This window comes from Acanthaster planci, linkage group LG05 (assembly GCF_054643075.1).
Source record: "Acanthaster planci isolate LZ-2023a linkage group LG05, COTS_SCS, whole genome shotgun sequence".
In the NCBI taxonomy this organism is placed as follows: Eukaryota; Metazoa; Echinodermata; class Asteroidea; order Valvatida; family Acanthasteridae; genus Acanthaster; species Acanthaster planci.
Window position 1 is genome coordinate 21,938,154 of NC_141781.1, and position 19,857 is coordinate 21,958,010.

The 19,857-nt window shown below is 40.5% G+C and overlaps 3 protein-coding genes across 10 annotated transcripts in view; 2 read left to right on the forward strand and 1 right to left on the reverse strand.

Moving 5' to 3' along the window:
• LOC110989885 (sodium/calcium exchanger 2-like) overlaps positions 1 to 5,616 on the forward strand; it is a 60,243-nt gene extending 54,627 nt beyond the window's left edge. For all 6 annotated transcript variants that reach the window (XM_087137359.1, XM_087137360.1, XM_087137358.1 and 3 more), the window contains 2 exons: positions 135 to 313; positions 838 to 5,616. In XM_087137359.1, the coding sequence (XP_086993485.1) occupies positions 135 to 313; positions 838 to 957 (299 nt within the window). In that variant the 3' untranslated portion in view covers positions 958 to 5,616. The remainder of the gene's footprint in view (positions 1 to 134; positions 314 to 837) is intronic.
• Positions 1,691 to 19,857, forward strand: part of LOC110989880 (unconventional myosin-Ie-like) — a 49,207-nt gene continuing 31,040 nt past the window's right edge. Inside the window, exon 1 of one of the 3 annotated variants that reach the window (XM_022254569.2) lies at positions 1,691 to 2,209. Coding sequence is in view for 2 of the 3 variants with exons in the window: in XM_022254567.2 (XP_022110259.1) it covers positions 17,715 to 17,717 (3 nt within the window). In the remaining variant the exon portion in view is untranslated. Of the gene's footprint in view, positions 2,210 to 17,214; positions 17,718 to 19,857 lie in introns of those variants that run through there. The other 2 variants (XM_022254567.2, XM_022254568.2) reach the window with 2 other exon arrangements.
• LOC110989881 (uncharacterized) lies at positions 9,305 to 16,989 on the reverse strand. The gene is made up of 5 exons (XM_022254571.2): positions 16,809 to 16,989; positions 14,005 to 14,182; positions 13,370 to 13,596; positions 12,219 to 12,416; positions 9,305 to 11,994 (listed from the first exon to the last, which is right to left on the reverse strand). The coding sequence occupies exons 1-5, from the start codon at positions 16,818 to 16,820 to the stop codon at positions 10,576 to 10,578; spliced, it is 2,034 nt and encodes a 677-aa protein (XP_022110263.1). The 5' UTR covers positions 16,821 to 16,989; the 3' UTR covers positions 9,305 to 10,575.

Consider the following 19,857-nt stretch of genomic DNA (forward strand, 5'->3'; position numbering starts at 1 on the left):
GTGGTAACTTAGTTCCATATAATGCCCTACTAATAAATCTGGTGGTGTTATGATACTGAACTCCAGTTGTGATGAGATTGTCAACATGTATATGGGTGAAATATATGTTGTGTTGTCAAACTTTGCGTTTCCAGGCAGCAACAGCGTGAACGTGTTCCTTGGTCTTGGTATTCCTTGGATCATTAGTGTCATGTACAACCTAACCACCAAAAGAGGTCCACTCAGGATAGAGCAGGGAAACCTCTTCATGTCGGTACTCCTTTTCACCGGTATTGGGAGTGTCTGCATCTTAATACTCATCCTGAGGAGAAAGGTAGGCACCGATGTGCATGGAAGGGATTGGGACATACGGGTGGGACTCGAACCACGTACAAACCACCTAGCGCTTGCTGTTTGTCCATTCCATGTTTATCCTGTCAATGTTGAGGAAATTCTCATCCGAATAGGAGTAGGAGCCATGATATCGTTGTTCCATTTATTGGCTGATTATCATCAAGTTGGCTTGAGACTTTTCGATTGATTTGCATGCTGGCTGGTTCATTTTACAGGCTCATTTATTCATTTCTTTCTCAACTTAAGTTACGCTACTCGTGTTCCCGTCTCAGCTGTCCAGTGTTATTATTTCATTTAATTCAAGTATTTGGAAATTTGTTTGTGTGAATTAAATAGTTGCTTGTATTTCTGTCTGCTCACAGGCTCAGAGGAAGCATTGAGCACGCAGTTTTAATGTCACGTTTGAAAAAGCAAAAATCTGAATCATTTACCTCACACTGTGCATTGTTGCATAAGAATTCTCTGTGAATGTGGAATTTCTGTTCTTTTGATTTTTGTGAACAGCTTTTCGGTGGAGAGTTAGGAGGGCGTAAGGTGACAAAGCATCTCTCAGGAGTGCTCTTAGCAGTGCTGTGGCTAGTGTACATCACAATCCTGTGCCTAAAGGCTTACTTGGTGATATAGAGAGGTGTTACTATAGCAACTGATCCATTCCTCCTCGTGGGCTGCTGTTATTCTGTGGCAGCTGAGAGCCAGAAGTGTGAAGATGCTTGGCTAATGAAAGCACCGTAACCCACATTTTGCTCTTTTGTTTTTCAATGGACGAAGTCCCGGTTGTGTGAGATGTTCTCATTGGATGATTTCTTGGAATACTGGCTACATATATTCATAAGTTCAATATAGAGATCAGAAATATTGCGATTCCGAGAGATGGCTTCAGGATTTCCAGGAATCAGTGTTTATAGAACCAAGGAAGTTCAAAAGGGCTTGCTGATGGGTAATGTACTGCGGAGGTAAACAGCTAGGTAGTATTTTACTAAGAGTAAATATTGATCAACATCTTTGGCTCATACCATATATAGTTAATGTTCAAGCTATTCATCAATGATTAGGTTTAACTACTTAAGAGGCAGCCGTGTAATCAAAGTGGCCCAAGTCATGAAGCCCCTCCCACAGGAAATTTTAACCAAATCACAGCTGAGAGTGCACAACCTCGACAAAAGTCTGGCACAAGCATTGGCACAAAAACATGTGTTATAAGCCTTTTGCTAGTTAAATTTGAATAAAATCTGGTACAAGGCTGAGTTATCTGTTTACCCACAAACATACCAATATGAGTTTCCCAGACTAAAGACACTGTTGCTATAGCTCATGATTCAGGGCAAGCTTTGCATAGTAACCACCATCTTTGGAATGGACTGGTTCCTTTGTGCCTTATCCATGGAAAACAGTGTATTGGTGCAAGGTGTCTCTTATGTAACTTAGCAAAAGCTTGCCCCGAATCATGAGGTATAGCAACAGTGTCTTTAGTATGGAGAATTCCAATTGTTGTGTTCACGTGAATTTGAAGAGCTAGGTGAACCAGATTTTATTCAAATAATAACTTGCAAAAGGCTTATTGACGCTTGCTATTAAAGTGGGCAGGACACACTGGAACAGCCTGTTAATTGCCCCTCAGGTATTCCTACCTCCCCGTCTTCTACTTTTGGTACAGCCTGCACCTCACATGCATTGCACCCCCCAGCAAGGAGTAAATCAGTCCAGCTTAGGCAGTTGCATCATCTCTCTGTCTGCCCATGTGGCTGGAAATTTGAAAAAAGCCATGTGCTTCAAAGTCATTTGGCTGCTGTGCTAGAGTGAGGTTGTCTAAGCAGGGCTGTGCAGGTTTCTGTCTGGGAGTGGGCACGACAGGAGAAGATTCTGCTGTTATGACACAGTAAGTTGCAGTTAAAAAACAAACTTTGGGCAGGTTTGAGGGACAACTATAGTTGACTATTGGATGGCTTGGACCATCCAGTCAACCATTTCACCCTGGGCATAGTCGCAACACTGGTTACCAATAGCCGATTTCATTTATCAGCATGGAGGGAGCCATTCACATGGAAATAATTGTATGAGATGTCATTGGCCATAAGTGGCAACCAACAGCAAAGCATGATTGAAATTTTACAGAATTGTTCAGCAAGGGGCTACTCAAGTGTAACTATGTTGCAAGTTACATTGTTAAAAAGCAAATGACTAGTGGTCATACTGTAGTTCACGCCCGAACTTGCCTTCAGTATATCCCCTGGATTTAAGGTTATGGAGAGTTTTCCCACAATCCAACCAAATATCACGTCATTTCAGTTCCTTCACAAACTTTGCTGTGGTGATTGTTTAGAAACTTGAATAAAATAACCAAGTCTTGCGTTGTGGTTGCTAAGTTACAGAATTGGCTCAGTTTGCTGTAAATCTGTTTTTCGAGCAGGATTGAAGAGAAAAACAATATGTAACGATCAAATATATAAAGTAATACAAAAATACCTTCAAGCATTCAATATATGAACATGTATGCAATATCAAGCACATCAAGAGTTTTGCAGTGAAAAGGCTAACAATGGATGTACTTACGAATATGCAGCTTTTTTAAAATTAGATTGTAATTTTTCAGAATTCCGACATTTCAGTATCTTGTGTCTGAATACTGACAAAATATCTTTCAGGATAACGAAATCAGCCATTGAATTAAAATAATTCTTCAGTTGATCAATTCAGGTTTTCATTATCACAAAGCCTAGCACAAAAATCAAGGAAAAGTGTATTTCAAATTTATGCCGTTTTATGTAAGCTTCAAATGTACAGTACATGTATATATATAAAACTATATTTACGGCTTAATGTACCAAACATTCCACAGGCATGTACATGTAGTATTCTTTTGTAAACTGTAAAGAAATTCTCTACACAGTCCTCTGCATTTAAGCTTTATTGAACATAACTCTGTGAATACATAGAGGCAGGGCTCATAAGTTATTAAAGGGGAGGTACTTAAATATGGAAAGTTCTCATCGTTGGCAAGATGCCAGGAAAATTAATGCAGTCAGGGTTACGAGAAAAGCTAGTGCATTATCACAAGAACAGTGTTGCAAGGTTGAAGACGTGATGCGTCAGTGTCAAAGTGAGATACATGTAGTCAGTAGTGCTTTCAGCGGTATGCTTCGCAGTGTGACAGAGATGCATTATGTGAAAAGGAGAATATACACTTCTTAGCTGGTGCCCACCTCAGTCCTGCTTCTGTTAAGTAGTGTGATACACAGTGCTGGTGACCAACCAACATGTAACATGTAGCTCTTGTATTTAAATAGGGCCAAACTTATCGTTGGCACTTTGTAATAGATTTGAGTGGATAAACTGTGCAAGTAAAGGCGCCCTCTTGCGTCCCAGTAGAGTGAATGTGGCTTAAGTCGAGTTACGATCTCTCAGGCCAGCTAAAATAGCAAATCTTGAGACTTTCAACTTGATGTACAAATGAATTTTAGACAGATTTCTGACATGCATGCCCATACGTGAATCTGATTTCAATTGTACACTTATTTTATTAAACTAAGAGATCAGATTTTTCCTTTTTTTTTTAAAAATAAATTCTAAAATTCCACGTTTCCTTCCTAAGCCCTGTTTGCTGTTGTGAACTGAGTTTACTATCAAATTTTTCAAATGTTGAAGTAAATATATATATCTATCATATTCTATGCATGTCTTTGGAGTCTCAGCGATTTTATCTAAGATATTATGCCATGTGCATTTCAATGAATATAAAAGTGTAAATAGAAGATTTTTCATATTTAAGACCTTTTTGTGCATCATAGAAAGGCAGAGAAACCCCAGTGCTTTGCCCTGTGTGCTATCATGTAAATATGATATAAATATGGAAATTTATTGATCTCAGATATTTTGGTTGCCTAGATACGATGGTCAGTGATTCTAAGGACGGTGGTCATCTGTACCATTTTTGAGTGTGTGCTTGACTATTAATCAGATCAATTTGAGCGTGGCTTTTTATATTTTGTACATTTTTCCTGTTGAAAGGGAAAACCTCTTTTCCATACTCCGAGGAAAATACTTGTCACTTTATACTCTTCCCTTCGTAAAACTTACTGAATCTGTATTTTATAATTAAGCTCCACTCCATCAATATGTGATTGTTTGCAGGAATTATTGCAGAGCTCCCTCTGGTAATTCAATTCGGCTTTTAAATAGTGATACTTTTTGTTGGTTGAAAAAAACTTTTTTTCTGCATCTGTGCACATTTTAAACTCTGATAAACCTCATGAAAATGTCAACACTTAACTATTTGAATGTTGGCACGGAACATAACATAATGAAAGTTCCAGTTCTAGTTGGTTAAAAGTTTGTAAAATTTTTGCAAAACTTCTTTCGATTTCTTTTTGAAGTGTTGATCACCACAGTCACCAGGAAAGGGGCATCTTTCTGCTGACAGTGCAATCTAAATGTATTTTGTTTCCGAGGTGGAATTCATTGAGCCGTTTTGAAAATGTAGGATTTATTATTTGAATAGTGTAAACATTACGTACTGCTCTATATAAACAAATGTGGTTTATATAGCTTGGGACTCTCCTGCACTCAATTATTTCTAAAAGAATTGGGAAATTGTACCTTTTGAGTCAGCCTTTTTTTTTTCATTTTTTTATTTGGGGGTTAGTTACGATATGATCAGCATTTGATCATTTGGTTTTTTTTGGTTGATTTCCGAAGACTCTGGACAACAGGTTGCTATTAATTTACGCAGGGTATGCAGTGGTATGCAGGAATAATCCATGTTCAGTGGAAATGACACATCAACACGCGTTTTCCACTGAGTTATGGAACTGTGCCGGGTGTCTTTAGGCTCACTAAGTTCTGTTGCTAGAAAAGGTGTTGGGATTATAAGTGTCGGTTGGGTATTGTGTTTCATTTTGATTGTCGTCTCTGTTAATTTGTCACTTTCAGGCATTCGCTGTATTCTTTTTGACTATATCATTGATGGACATTCAATTGTGAATTTGAAGGTACTTGTCAAAAAATGTTTGAGTCTCAATTGCAAGTAGGACCGAGGACTATTAGGTTTCATTGTTATCAAAGTCGGCATAAACCCAATTTTCTAATTTTCAAAGTGACCTACATTGTATGTCTTGGAAAGGTTGGGATACTTTTATTCTTTCAAACCTTGGCAGTAAGTTTCCTGTTTGTTTTTGTGGTGACACTACTCATGCGATGATTGAAATTGGCCTACCATGATTAAACATTTTAGCTGTCTTAGTGTGAATCTCAAATAAAATCCAAACTATGAATGAAAGCTTAAAAGAACTCTTGCATTTGAACATATCATTTTTTATGGTAAAACTGTTGTTACTTCTCAGACAACCTGTTCACTTACCGAACTTGTTGACAACCAACAACCGATTGAAACTAACATACTTGAGTCATGGTCGTGCTTGATATGGATAATTCCAGAAGTTAGGGGTCCAAATGTGACATTTTTTTGTCCCTGTTAACATCAGACCTTTGTCATTTGACAAGGAAATACCACTGGCATTGATTTCAAGCTATTACTATTTGTTTGGCAGGTAATTTGCATTAATTCATCACTCTTGGAAATTAGAAAATGTGTTCTGAACCTACAAAATCATATGTCAGATGTGACAGGGACATAAAAAAAAAGCGGACCCCTGATTTCTGGAATTACCCCCATTCATTAATTTGATGTATTTACTGTAATTTTCAAAGTATCGGAACACATCAAATGAAGTTTTTCAAAAATGCGACATGCGTGTGTTGATCTTTTTTCAGTAAAAATCTCTTATCTCTCTTTTTAATATCATACAGACTTGTTTCCATTAATTTAAATACATCTTTCTCCTTGATAAAATGTACAAAGTGCTAAAGGAGCATATTTGTGGGAAATGAAGTGATAGCAAATGCCTACAACCAGGCAGTGCTCTGCTCTCTACTAAAAGAAGGTGAACTCGGCAACCCAAAGCTTGTCCTGCAATGCACAGAAATGTCACCTAAATTTAAGAAATATCCCCACATCCTTCAGGTGTGCAAAGAACAAGGGATGAGAAAGGAAACGTTTGCAACAGTAACCATTAAGATGTGCCCTGTGGGGTCCCTTGAAATGTCAATATGCACAATGGAACTCATAGGCCAGATTTTCATTTTGGTGCACTGGGATGCTGGAGAAATTAACAGTTCTTGTTTGCCCAGGGCAAAGTATACACATGTACTGTTTCTGATTTGTCTTTGGGCATCGTTTACACAAGCACTGTTTCCCAATGTACCAACACTCAGGTTTCCATGCGTGCATGAGAGTACAAAATTCAGGGACAATTTGAAACCACTGAATACAAATATGTGTACCGTCCATCTTTCATGAGTGGAACTGTTCCAGTGGAACAATGCACAAACATTACATTTCTTCTTTTTGACTAATGTTACTGAATGCAATTAGAACGAGACAAGGTTTTTACGCATGAGATTATATGCTTTAGAATCGTAAACACAAATAGCACACTTTTTCACTGATGGAAACAGAACTTGTCATCTCCTGATTTCAACGGAATGTTCATTCTCTTTTGTATTGAAAGATGGGTGATAAATTCATTCCAAGACTAGTAAATAAATTAATATTAATTGCAACTGTTAAAACAGGCAACTTTAAATGTTTTGCCGATGTTTCCGCTTTGACATCAGGTCGGGGGGCGTGTAGTGGTTCTGAAGCAAAAGGCTTTTTGTGAGAGCAAGAAAAAGAACGCTAAAAATAAAAAGCAGCTTTAATTTTGGTTTTGGCAAAATACACAACCTTTCCAGCATAATGAACCATTCAGGTCATGACCTATACATGACCTTATGACCTTTCGTTCTTAAAACTGTTGGCCCCCATATCTTTTTTCAAAGACAAATTGGTTTTTTTTTCCATAGACAAATGGGGTCCATTTTTTTTTCCAATACCAAAAGTGTCAACTGAAAAGATAAATGGTCCCGGAGAATGTTTTTTAATACTGAAATAAGCAAATGCCTTTTAAAAGGGTGCTGTACATTTTCAAAATTCCTTCCCAAACATACAAACACAGATCAGAGCAAATAAGTTTACGTATTCTTATAGGAAGAACCGTGACTTTGATGGCATCTTTAGGTGACTGGAATCAGCCAGATCTTGAACAAGCAGGAGAAACTGGATGGGGAGAGGGTCCTTAAAAACTCTTAGACATTTTTTGCTGCTGGACCATAAACATGCAGAGAGTTCATGAGTTTCTATTTTTGGCACTGACCTCGAGTGAACTTAAGTTCAGGTATGCTTGGTCCTTAACAAAATTGGTGTTATTTTTTTTGCTGTTAGTAACATCTGGTTTTTTGCTGAGCTGAAAATGAGAACTCACTGTTGACTTGAAATGGGCCCAAAACACAAGATCTTCTTCCCCATATTTTTTTTTTGGGGGGGGGAGGAACTATTTTCCACTTAGGTTTATCCAGCTAAACGCTGACAAAATATAGGAAAGTATATTGCCCTTTATGAAATGCCAGCAGCTATAGGGTTAGGACGCATGTACAAGTAACTTTCAATATCATCCATGTACATCCATGTGTTTTTGAAATATACAAAGTACAGAGTGGGTTTCGTGACTATCCTCAAGCCATTTGGTGCAGCAATACAGACATAATCCAAGTTTTCAAAACATGCAAAATACTGTGTGGTGATAAACATTTTTTTTTATACATATAATACAACAAAACTTCAAGAAGAATGAACGTGAAACGTTTGGTTTTGCTTTATCAAATTGGGGCAAATGTCATGGATCTGCGAAGCAGAGAGATGTGTACAAAAAGCAATATTACTCAAAAATGGCTAAAAACTCATTTTGTAGGAGCCAGTCAGGAACTTGCATACAAAACCTGTCGTTAACAGTCATTGCGACCATGAATGAGGAAATGAGACTCGGTGAAATTGCGAGAAATTCAGCGTCGGAGTCTTGGTCAAGTCTCCAACTTGAAGCCTACTGCAATTACATTTCAGCACTTTGTTTTTCCGCTCACATTGCGAATGTAGAAGGAGAGCATGGTCCAACAAATTAGGCAATGACTTCATTTTCAGAGGCTAAACAGTGGTAGCTGAACATCAACATGAATATTTACCAGTAATTGGTAAAAAATATAACAACTGAGCACTAGTTGCTTGACCTTTTAACGGGAAAGATTTGTTCTTTTTGCCAAATATCTGAAATTGCTCCTGGCAAAACCACTATTGGAAGATCGTTCATTTAAATCAACTGATTAACTCCCCCCCCCTAAAAAAGACAAAACACATGTACATATCAGTAGCTTCTAAAAAAACGGGAAACAAAAACACAAGACGATAAAATGTGGCAGTAAAGTTTTGTCTTCAACAATACGTTAAATATTAACCAACTTTGTACAGACTATATACATGAAAGTGTTTCACTAGCATTGGGGAAAAAATCCAAAGACGGCCATACTTGAAGGAATTTTCTGATCTTCAAAGGGATGGAATGACAAATGCACAGATCCGGCAAAGAAAATGGATGTGATTTTGGCCAAAAAGTCCCACACCCTAAGCACCGATGTTTCCTGGTTTGCAGCCAAGAGGCACCAAGAAATAAAAGATTTCACTGCAATATTTGGCCTTGAAAAACTATGAGCAAAACAAAAAACGAAACAATACTCAAGCAACAAAAACAATAAAATATTCAACATTTCAGAATCCGCAAGTTAGAAAGCACAGATAGCACATTTTCTAATTTTGAGGGGAAAAAAAGGAACAAGAACAGGAAAAAAAAGTTTCACAAAGTTACGAACATTGGGGAAATATTTTTTGACAAATCCAACACAATTTATGAATACAACAAATGCACACACCTTCCCTTCAGTGCCCTCAATTGCTGTAATTTCCGTTGATGATAGCACCCTGCCCTCTCTACCACCATACATGTACGTGTTCACAGCTCACATGAAAGCAAGAGTTGTTTTTTTGCCAAAATCTTCCCGGTGTTTTTTGTGGCCTTAAAAGTGTAGTTTCTTTCCCAACATTACAGGTCAGTGCAGGAGATGGCAGAGTTGAATACGTGTAGCCTGGTTTTAACAATGAAACATGGGTTTGAGCTAAGCTTAAGTACATGCTCATAAATGTGGTAATTACCACAAGAAACTGCATCTTTTAGTTGGGTTTCAAACTCATGTTGGCTTCTGAATGTGTTCCTTCCAATTTCAGGTTCAGCAAACAGAAAGACCCCCACAAACTATCTCCCATCTGCTACCCTCCACCCCCCTTAAAAAGAAAAATCCAAGTTAATTGTGGGAACCTGGCTCACTTTGGCACAAATTTCTTAAAACTTAAACATTACATGTACATGTACTTGGATCTAAGGATTTAAAGAAACATGAAAAAAATCCTTATATTTTCCTTATAAAAATTCTGGAAGAGTGAAAACAAAGGTCCTCAAATTTCATGAAAATATTCAGTTCTTTTTTAATCCTGAACCTGGTATAAAAATACAGTGCAATGTGAAATTTGACTGGTTAAATTTTTTTTTTTTTACATATTTCCCAAATCAGTAGATCCATGCATCCTTTGCTTTACTTTTTAACAACTTCAAATACTGTCACAACCCTACAGCACCGCTTTCCCAAGCAGTCTGTTTCAGCTTCCTCACTCTCTGTACACTCTTAAGCACATCATTTCTCACGAGGGAAAAAAATGGTGACTGCCCTCCCTGTAAGAGGTCAACTTTGCGATTTAAAGAAACCTCACTCTTCACTGATCAACTGCAGACGCAAAATAACACCATAAGGGGTTGACTTTATGGCATCTTGTTTCCTGCCTTGCTCAAAACAGCACATGCATTTTAACGGGAGTATGACTTGGGAGATAAGGTTTGAGTTGAATATATTTTGACTTGGCAAATAACTGGGCAAATCATCAACCACTTTGAGCAAAGCCACAAAAGAATTTCAGTGACCTTGGCATGCCTCTTCAAAGAAACAATGCTGTATACAGTGAAGTTTAAAGTTATTCGATTCTTACTGTTTGTTTACATTGCAGTGAGATCTTTACAAATACAGTGGCTTGCCATGGACTCATCTAAAAACACCCTGTAACTGGCAATATCACTTGCCATGTAAAGCACGTGCAGTAGCAGTACCGACTTGAGAAAAGGCTACAAAACCGGTGGCAGAGGTGGGATACGTGATCTTGGCATTCAGGAACTGAACAGAGCCTCCAGTCATTGAGTCCACGTGAATCTACAAACACTACGCAAACGAGGACACACACTCTTGCAGCTTCCGGAGTGTCGTTTGATCAAGGGAGCAGAGATCAAAGTCAAACGTGGCATCTGTTATGTGGAAAAGTCCGGTCTCCTCAATCAAGTCCACCACCTTCTGCAGCTGTTCCCTGTTCTGTAAGCAGCTCAGTTTCTGGTGCAAGAGAACCAAGTCGTTGAGGTAGCCCTGGTTCCCCTTGGAGAGTTTGGCCTCTGCTTGCCTGGGTTTCCCCTCGCTGGCTTTTGCGGGTTTAGAGTCACTGCTTTTCTTGTCCACGTACTTCTGCTTTGTGTCCGCCAATTTGGCTTTGTTCTCGGAGCTTCTTTGCTTCCCATCAGAACTCTTTGGTTTGGCGTCCTGAGTCTTCTGTTTGGCATCCACACTTTTGTGTTTGATCTCGCCACTTTTCTGTTTCCGTTCACCCTTGTTGCTGTATCCATTTTTCTTTGAGCCATTGCTCATGCTGTTCTTTTTACTACTGCCGGATTTAGTACCGCTCTTCGTCTTATCTGAGGTGGCTGGCGTTCCTGACGGGATCCTCCCATAGTCTTGTTCATTAGATGACGTGGAGTGATTGCTAAGTGGTGGTAGGGTTGTTACTGGTGATGGTGTCTTCCGATACGGCAAGCCAATGTCTTGATCATCATCGTCGTCGTCGTCATTCTCGTCTCCAAGTTCAGCCATGAGGGTGTTTAAGACTCCCCCTCCTCCTCGCGGCAGGGAGGAGAAGCTGATGCTGGAGCTGGGGCTGTGTGCCTCCCCGCCCTCACCTGTGCTCAGTTCGTCCTCGAAGGGGGGCAGCTCCTTTGGAGGCTCTGGCAGTGCTGTCTTAGGCTTCCTGGACACGCAGATTTCTGGAGTGAAGAGTCCAGCACTGCCTTGGCTGACGGCAGCCGGCTTGACCGTCTTGGGTTTGCTGGCTTTCTCCTTCGGTTTAACCTTGTCCCCGGAGGGGCCCTTCTCCGCGGGCGATGGCTTGCCTGAGGAGCTCTTCTCGTGAGGGCCTCTGTCACTGGAATCCTTCCGCTTGCGCTTCTTGGCAGAGTCCTGAGATGTTGGTGGAGGAGCTGGTGAGGTAGAGGCAGGTCGCTTGACACTGGGTTTAGTCTTGGTTGGGTCTTTAGGGGGTGGTTTTGGGCTAGTTTTGGGCTCTTTTGAGCCCGACTTGGGCTCCTTGGAAACAGGTTTGGCATCCTTGACAGGAGTTTTGTTATCTTTACTACTGACCTTGGAATCCTTTACACTACTGGACTTGGGCTCCTTAGAACCCGGTTTGGGCTCCTTGAAGTTAGATTTTGGTTCCTTGGAACCTATTTTGGGCTCCTTTGATGATGTCTTAGGCTCCTTTGAAGCAGTTTTGACTTCTTTGTGGTCTTTCATGGGCTTGGATGAAGTTTTACTGCTATCCTGGAGAGAATAGATACAAATAACAGGTGTCCTAGAGGTTATCACATTGACTACTGATGTGTAAAATGTCCATCAACACACAAAACATTGACTGGACACAATCTATTTGCTGTTTGTCCAAAAACCTTCAGATAACAAGCCACTTTTTTAGCCATTAGTTTTGGAATGCCTTTTTTAAGAGTTTCAAATACCTGATTGTTGTTGTTTTTCTGCATTTTTGTTACCTTGGATGCCTGAGCCTTGTATTTTTTGTTGACCTGAAGACTGGACGCCGCCGCTTGGGGCTTTCCCTTGGCATACAGGGATGAGTCGGTGAAGGACGGGGGCAGTGGTTTACCTCCAATCCCACCCTCTGGCACCGGGAAAGTGGGTGAAGCCGTAGGGGAGGTTGGAATGCCCGGGTCAGTAGGCAAGACACCAATCTGGTGGCGTTGAAAACCAGGTGTAAATGCCTCAACATTTGTAGCAATACAAAAAATTTCAAACTGGAGATGCAGCCTGATGCATTCTGCTACATCAAATATAACCTTCCAGTAATGTCTGGCTAAATGTGAGATCTGTATCTCAGGACAATTCATGGGTAGGTTTGATCATGGACCACTAGTTAACTAGTGGTTGGTTCGTGACATACCTAGCGCATGTGCAGTGAAGTTGAAGTGTGAACAACCCTAGTCAACCGTTGTCAAGATCATTAGGCCAAACGGGAGAAAAGGTGGCAGCAAGAAGGGTAAAATAGCAAAAATAAAAATAAAAATGGTCATTCCCACATTTTTCTTATAACTGGTCCTCGCTGCACTGCACTGTTAAAACAGTTTATGGCAACCAACGATGCGACCAACCTCCACAGGCTGGTTATGAACAGTTGACTGGATGAGTCCTACAACAGTCCACTAACGTGCATTCGATTAGAGTAAGTCAAACTATGGTCAACTATGGTCTTTGATCAATCTTGCCATATGTTTCAAGAGATATGGCTCAGAAACTGGTGATTTTCTGAGTTGGTAGACACAACTCAATTTTTATAACTTGGTTAGTAAAGTTACTCACGAACGTTCAATGTTAAATCCATATTCCGTGAAACAAAGTTCTAATTCGGTAGTTTATTGTTTTTTGAGATTTTTTTTTAATAGAAAGTATTCCACGAAATGACCCCAACCCTCTAAAATATTTCAACATCCCAATTAAAGCTTGGGTAGGTGTGGCAGGAATGGGAAACTTCAATCTGTGTTACTTTAAAGGATGCTTGACATCCCTTGAAACTTAGAATACCAGGAATGTGCCGTTAAATTCCGGCACGGCAGTGGATTTTGGAGACTCTGGGAAAGTTTCTGCCCTAGGGAGACTGGGGTTAGTTTGTCTGGGTGTTGGTTCCTACCCCTCCGGCTTTCAACAGCTTTCTTCGGAAATCCTCGGTCGGGTTGTGGAAGGTCAGCTTTTCGCATCGGATGTGGTTGACCGGGGGCTGCTGCTCCGTGTTCAGGAAGAGGTCATAGTTCAAGATGACCTTCTTGGGCTCCTCCTTGGAACGGAAGTGGACCTCGATGGTCATCAGGAAGCCAGCATACCCAGACTCAGCCACCTCGTAGGGCGGCTCTTTGACAACTGATGGCAAAATGAGACGGCTATTTTGAGGAATCCTTAATTTCATTACCAGATATAAATAATAATGTCCAGATGATATTTGAGCACTTTTCCATGTCCGATTTCACTTTCTTAAAGAGCACTATTTAAAAGGATACATTCTGTGGAGTATAATGGTCGAGTGGTTCTCATGTTGACTCACGTGCGCCCATGTGTGGATTCGAACCCCACGGTTGCCATGATGCTTATGGTTCCTCAGGCGAGGCACTAGGCCACAATTGCCTGCTAACGTAGAGATTAAATTGCACTGATCTCCAGCCGCTACTGAAAAACTGATCTCGCGGCCCAGTGAGCCTGGTAATAACAGTGATGCACGTTGGTACTTTGGTGACAATACGCATGAAGTTTCATTGGTGTAATTGTTATTACCTCTCCGGGGTTTCGGGAAGCTCTCGTGTAATTGAAAGACCACCTTGTCCACAAAGTGCTGGATATTGCTGCCCTCCGGCCCCCGAACAAACACCAGCCAGTCGTGGGTGAAGCCCTGGGGGGTGGGCTTCTCCCGGATGTTGGCTCGGTGGCCCAGCTCCAACTTGACCTGTACGCTCTGGGAGAAGACAAGAGTAGGGAAAACAAATAAATCAAGATCTGGCCAATCTTGCCCCTAAAACTCCTCATTCTGCCCCAGGAAGATACTCTGAGTTTGTCTTGAGTGTAGAGGGAAAGAATTCTGCATCCGACCATCACAATTTTCGAGTAGTGCAAACAAAAAAATTTTAACATGGTGTGCCTGTTAATTTGGGGGTGAGATTTTACTGAGGCAGAAAAAGTTAAATGTATTATGTTTGGGACAATCAAAAACTATGATAGTTCAGTGGGGGACTTTTTAAAAATGTGTCATTGTCAAATGCCAGGTTCCAGCACAGCAGACTGAATACACGGACCTGTGCCATTTGTTACACTTAACCCTGGGAGAAAGACATACAAAAACAAAGAAAGCCAAACGCTGTCTTTAACATAAAGATACTGATCCTTATTGTGATCACTGATCCGATGTTTTCTTTCCTCACTGACACCAGAATTCACCTAATGGATGGTGTGAACCAACGTTGGGATCGCTGATCGAGATCCAGATTCATTTCAAACAAACAGACCCTTCATAATGATAGTTCTTACATGTACGATCTTGCTATTAGGGCTAGGCTTACATGTATGTAGATGTAACTTCAACTGACATGACTAACAAAATTGGTAAGAATTTCTCATTTTAGTCACCAGTTCTGAAAAAGAGACTGTTTTGTTTTCTTATTTTATTGGGTTTTATTGATGAACTGTTCAATTTCATACCATAAAATGAGAAGCTACAGAAACAAAAATAGACCTACAGTAGGCCTAAAGCCTCCTAAGAGCCTAGGACTAGGTCAGTGCCAGTGGGCCTGGGGACTGCCCTGAAATTTCACAAAATAGGTATGTGGCAATCTTCGTTGATTTTTGCACTGGTCCGATTTAAGCTCTCCAGCACGGTCATGTTGGTATTTCCCCATGTCTAAAAGAAACAGAAATTACGTAGAACCCCCTTTCTTCTCAGCTGACTTGTTTTTCTGATTTCTAATGAACATGTACATGGATTTTAAGAAAATTAGGCCCTATAAAGCCATATTTATTTATTCCCCTATTTACTTTTGTCAAGATTTAAATGTACTTTTCTTTTATTTATAAAACTTTTCTTTCCCAAATTTTTTTTACTATTTCTATCCTTCTCTTGAAAACCTAAAAGGAATTTGGTTTCGATCACAATCTAGTCTGTACATATTCCTATTGCTTGTACTTTGCAGCCTAGTCCAAGCTCATGTCTCTTTTTTGCAATAACTTTCTTAGGCCTATTAAATTTATTGACGTGGGGGGCATCTTGGTGCCATTGGAAAGCTTTTCTCAAGACCTTTTCAGTGATATACGATGTACACTGCAGTGGCATTTAACACCTTTGCATTTTTTTGCCACACAGGGGGCCTACCTACACTAGCTTGAGTGAGTGAGATACGCTACGCTAACCTTAACTTAACCCTCCTTTGGTTTTACAGCACAAATGTGCACAAATGCCCACAGTCACTGGTGAGCATGTAGTTTCTATATGGAACTCAAACATGCACAGGTTCAGTGTGTACACAGTAGGTTGTCAGCACAAAATGACCCAGGGTCTTTTGTGCAGTCCTCTTCACTGCATTTGGTTTACTGCACAATTATGCACATGAAACAGTGAAGCACAGTTGTTGGGCAGCACAAAAGTGCAATCTGATATTCCTGTGAGGGACAGTTAGTGCAGTCATGGTGCAGTGCACAACACAACACAGCTGTGCTTCTTTGAGGTGTTCACCAAATGACCCAAAGAGTGACTTCAGCATAGGAGGGTTAATATGATGAGGCCTACTTAGTACTTGAGCCTTTTAGTCATGTTAGTTGAGGACTGAGAGTGAGGGTGATTGTATACTTGGGGACCCCCATTGTTCAACATTATCTTGCAAAACTGGTAGGTCCTAAGTTCCCCCAAAACAAAGGCAACACTCTCTTTATTGCGCTGACCCTATTTTGGGGGGGAATTTTAAATTGTGAACTGTGAGAAAATGTGACTTTCTTGCTGATAAACTAACCATGCAAATTTGAATTCACCATGCATGCCATGTGTCAGGTGTTAAAACACAGTTTCCCTCGCCCTTTTTTGATGACATTAACCCAACAGTTATTGAGCATGATGTAACACACAGTCATCTCCCCAGGTGAATTGAAAAGTTAAAATGTAGCTCTCCCTTCTATTAATTAAAGGAACATGGTCCCCAAATTTACAATCCCCAGAGGCTGAGTGAAAGGTCGTTTACTTGGTCATGGAGGTTGAGATGCATTTGCGATTGCATTCATAGTACACCATGTACACTGTCGGACTGTAGTAGTACTAGTCATGCTAGGTATAGTACAATGTATGTGCTCACTTGCTTTATCAACATGATCCATTATGTCAATCACATTTATGCATCGGTTAAACATTACACTGACAATTCCTCACCATGCTAACAGTTTGCTGAAAGTGGAACAGGCCGCAGCGCGACTGACCATGGTGACATACATGACAAGTTGACACTGACACGAGTGACATTAGGATGGGCATACCTAGTGACCAAAATACTCAAGTTAACAGGGTTAAAGGACCAATCGGATTCAAAGCTGCAACAATTCGTTACCTGTGTTGTCATCTTTTTATCCACAGACGCTTCTGCTGAATACAGCCCTGCCTTTGCATTAAAAACCACAGTTTCTGAAGCGTATCGTTGTCATCTTCGAGCTGATTACTAGTGATAACATTAACGTTACTCAAGCGTCAAAATGGCGAGCGACGTGAGAAACGTATCCCACAATGCATTTCGGCTAGGCCAAATTAGCACACAGTTTTCACCTTATTCATAAAAAATGCAGAAATTGAACATTATATCTTTGTCATCCAATTTTTTTTTCAAAATATGTAACTCGACTCCATTAAGTAAGACATTCTGCGATGGACAGAAGTAGGTTAAATATTAATGAAAAATCTAGCATGAAACAGTCGTACAAAAGAGGTCTATCGCGTATAGTACCCAAACGACATTACTTACCATGTTGACGGCAGCACCGGCACAGAGAGCCAGCCTTTTTGTATGTCAACGTTATGCATCAAATACATGGATGCTTGAATATGAGTAACCGTAGTAGCTGAAATGGAGCGGGGAGGATGAGTCAACTTATGTCGAATTTTTTTCCCGGAGTATAACTCATCAAAATGTCAAAGATCTAAGTCAGCTACGATGTGGTACAGTAGAGGATGTCGAGGAGATGCACGTGCCTAAGTTGCAGCAAAGTTCATTGGAAGGAATTTGGAGATCGGAGCAGTCAGCTCAGTGAACATTTTTCAAGTTTTATTAGTGGGCCCATCGATATCATGGTCCCGGAAGTACGGTTAATCGTTTGAAATTAAGTATGCCTCCCAGAATCTAGCTGCGAATTGTGGAAAAGAAAAAAGCTGCTTGCCGACGTAGACGAGCATTACATTTTTCTACATATCGGTTCTGCTCAATCATATCGTTTGAGAGTTGTGGGTGGCAACAACAGACAAAATGGTAAGTAGACATCATGGCAGACAGGGGAATAGCCCCACTAGTGTGGCCGATCCATCCTAATGGATCGGGAGTGAGAGTCCGTGCCACACTAGTGGGGCTAACGGGGGAATGCCTACATCTTGTGCATGATGTACATTTTACAATGTAACTGAGAGTTTAAAACTTACTCATTTTCACTTTCTAAAATTCGAACTGGTGTTGACATGGTTGAGAACTAATGTCTAATGACACTGAACTGGAATATTGATCAGTTCAAAGCAACCTCTCCCCCCAAAAATGAATGAGGCATGGAAACTGGAAAGAGTTCCATGTCCAGAGGGCATGGAGGGTGTCGGTCACTTCGTTCCATCCCCACTTCGCCCCATCCCCACTTCGCCCCATCCCCACTTCGCCCCATCCCCACTTCGCCCCATTGATTATCGTTCAAAACAATGCTTCCAATTTCCCAACCGCCGGACCCAAATTTTTCGGCAAGACCCTAATATTTTTATTGGCATGTTAGAAAACAATAGTTTTCTTCGTGTTTCGTTGTCGCTGTGGTAAAACAAGTGAGCAAAGCGCTGGTTCCCACCGTGCCACACCCGTGTAAGAGAATGTGTGATGGAGAGTGGCAACCAGTCTATTCATGCCGCGGCGACCGTACATGTACTTGATGAGAAATAACCCTGATGCTAAGCCAACCATATGTATTAATTCACCACAATGGACAATGCAGTCGACATTAATTTAATGCCGTAGAGTTTTCTGTAATAACTACATGTACATGTCGTTTTGTGGAACTCCCTTCTCGACCATTTTTTGAAGAGGCTACACTACAGGCTACACACTCGAGCACGGACGGCAAAGTGGAAATGGAGCGAAGTGGGGATGGGGCGAAGTGAGGATGGGGCGAAGTGGTTAGGGGGCGACAAGGAAATGGGGTGAAATGACTGTAACCCTGTCCAGACATCACGTGACACCCAGTGCACAAACCCAAAGAGCAGAGGAGACTGGTCTTAAAATTTGAAGTGTTTTCTAAGGAAATGCTTTAATGTTCCCACTACTAAATTGACATTTTTTTTTTATTTTAGGACATGTTATCAATTTCTGATGGCTAATAAACTGCTGCAAGGGAAAATTAATGATGTCCGTTAATGGACCTCTTACCAAATTCTGTTTTCCAAGTTAAGCCTAATGCTCCAAAACTTTCCCTACTTAATTTGACTTTTTGGGACATACACGTAAGCCTACTGCCCCATTCTGGTTGCTAATAAGAGAAAATTAGTGATGTCCATGAGAAGAGTTCGATGTACGGAGGGCGCTTGACATCCTGCGCCCAAATCCTTTGAGACTGGTGTGAAAAATTGTGTTTTCTTATTGAATACGTAGTGTTTAAAGGGCATTATCTCAAAAAGATAAATGAAATTATATGAATATGCAAATGGAAATATCTCCAAAATACAAAATGCCACTGGGATGAATTACTTGCATATCAAATGAAGCTTAGGATGTGAGCAATGGGATTACATGTATATATAAAGGCCTAACTCCAGTTCAAAAAAATGTGACATATTACACCTTTTAGTAGAGCTGGTCGCATTTATGGTATTAAATGTCATCAGATTGTTACTAACAATAATATTCATGCTCATAGTTTCATATTTTCCTGATGAACTAAATTCTTTGTACAAAAAGGCTGAGGAAGTAAGACCAAGAAACTCTCATTCAGAAAATTTCAATAATTAATTGCCAAGCGTGCACATTTTGTGGTGACAAAATTAGACAAATGCATGTAATCACATGTCTTATGGGACCAAGCATTTCAGGTGGATACTGATCGGGAAAGTACACTGCTGAGGAAGAATTAATCTGAAAAAAGAAAGAAAACACAGTGACTGAAAACAATGAATTAGTGAATGAACGTGTGTGAAAACAAGCCTCAAAAATTACCAAAAACACCTGACCTCGGCAGTGGTCCTAGCCTTGATACACCCTTCCCCACCTTTCTGAATTTCATGGCCACATGTACATGTATGTTGGCTGTAATGGCAGGCCGGTCTGTTTACGCCTATTGTGTGTAAAGACAAGAATGGCCTTGTCCCATTGTGTCTCGAAGGATCAACATTCAAAGCTCAGAAGGAAAATGCTTGAGCCTTTTTCA

Bases quoted from the DNA above. Each gene is read 5' to 3' on its own strand.
- LOC110989881 (XM_022254571.2), bottom strand. The intron at 13,597-14,004 runs GTAATAACAATT...TTTTGCCATCAG, and splicing joins CTTCCCGAAACCCCGGAGAG to TTGTCAAAGAGCCGCCCTAC. The intron at 11,995-12,218 runs GTAACAAAAATG...TATTCTCTCCAG, and splicing joins ACAAGGCTCAGGCATCCAAG to GATAGCAGTAAAACTTCATC.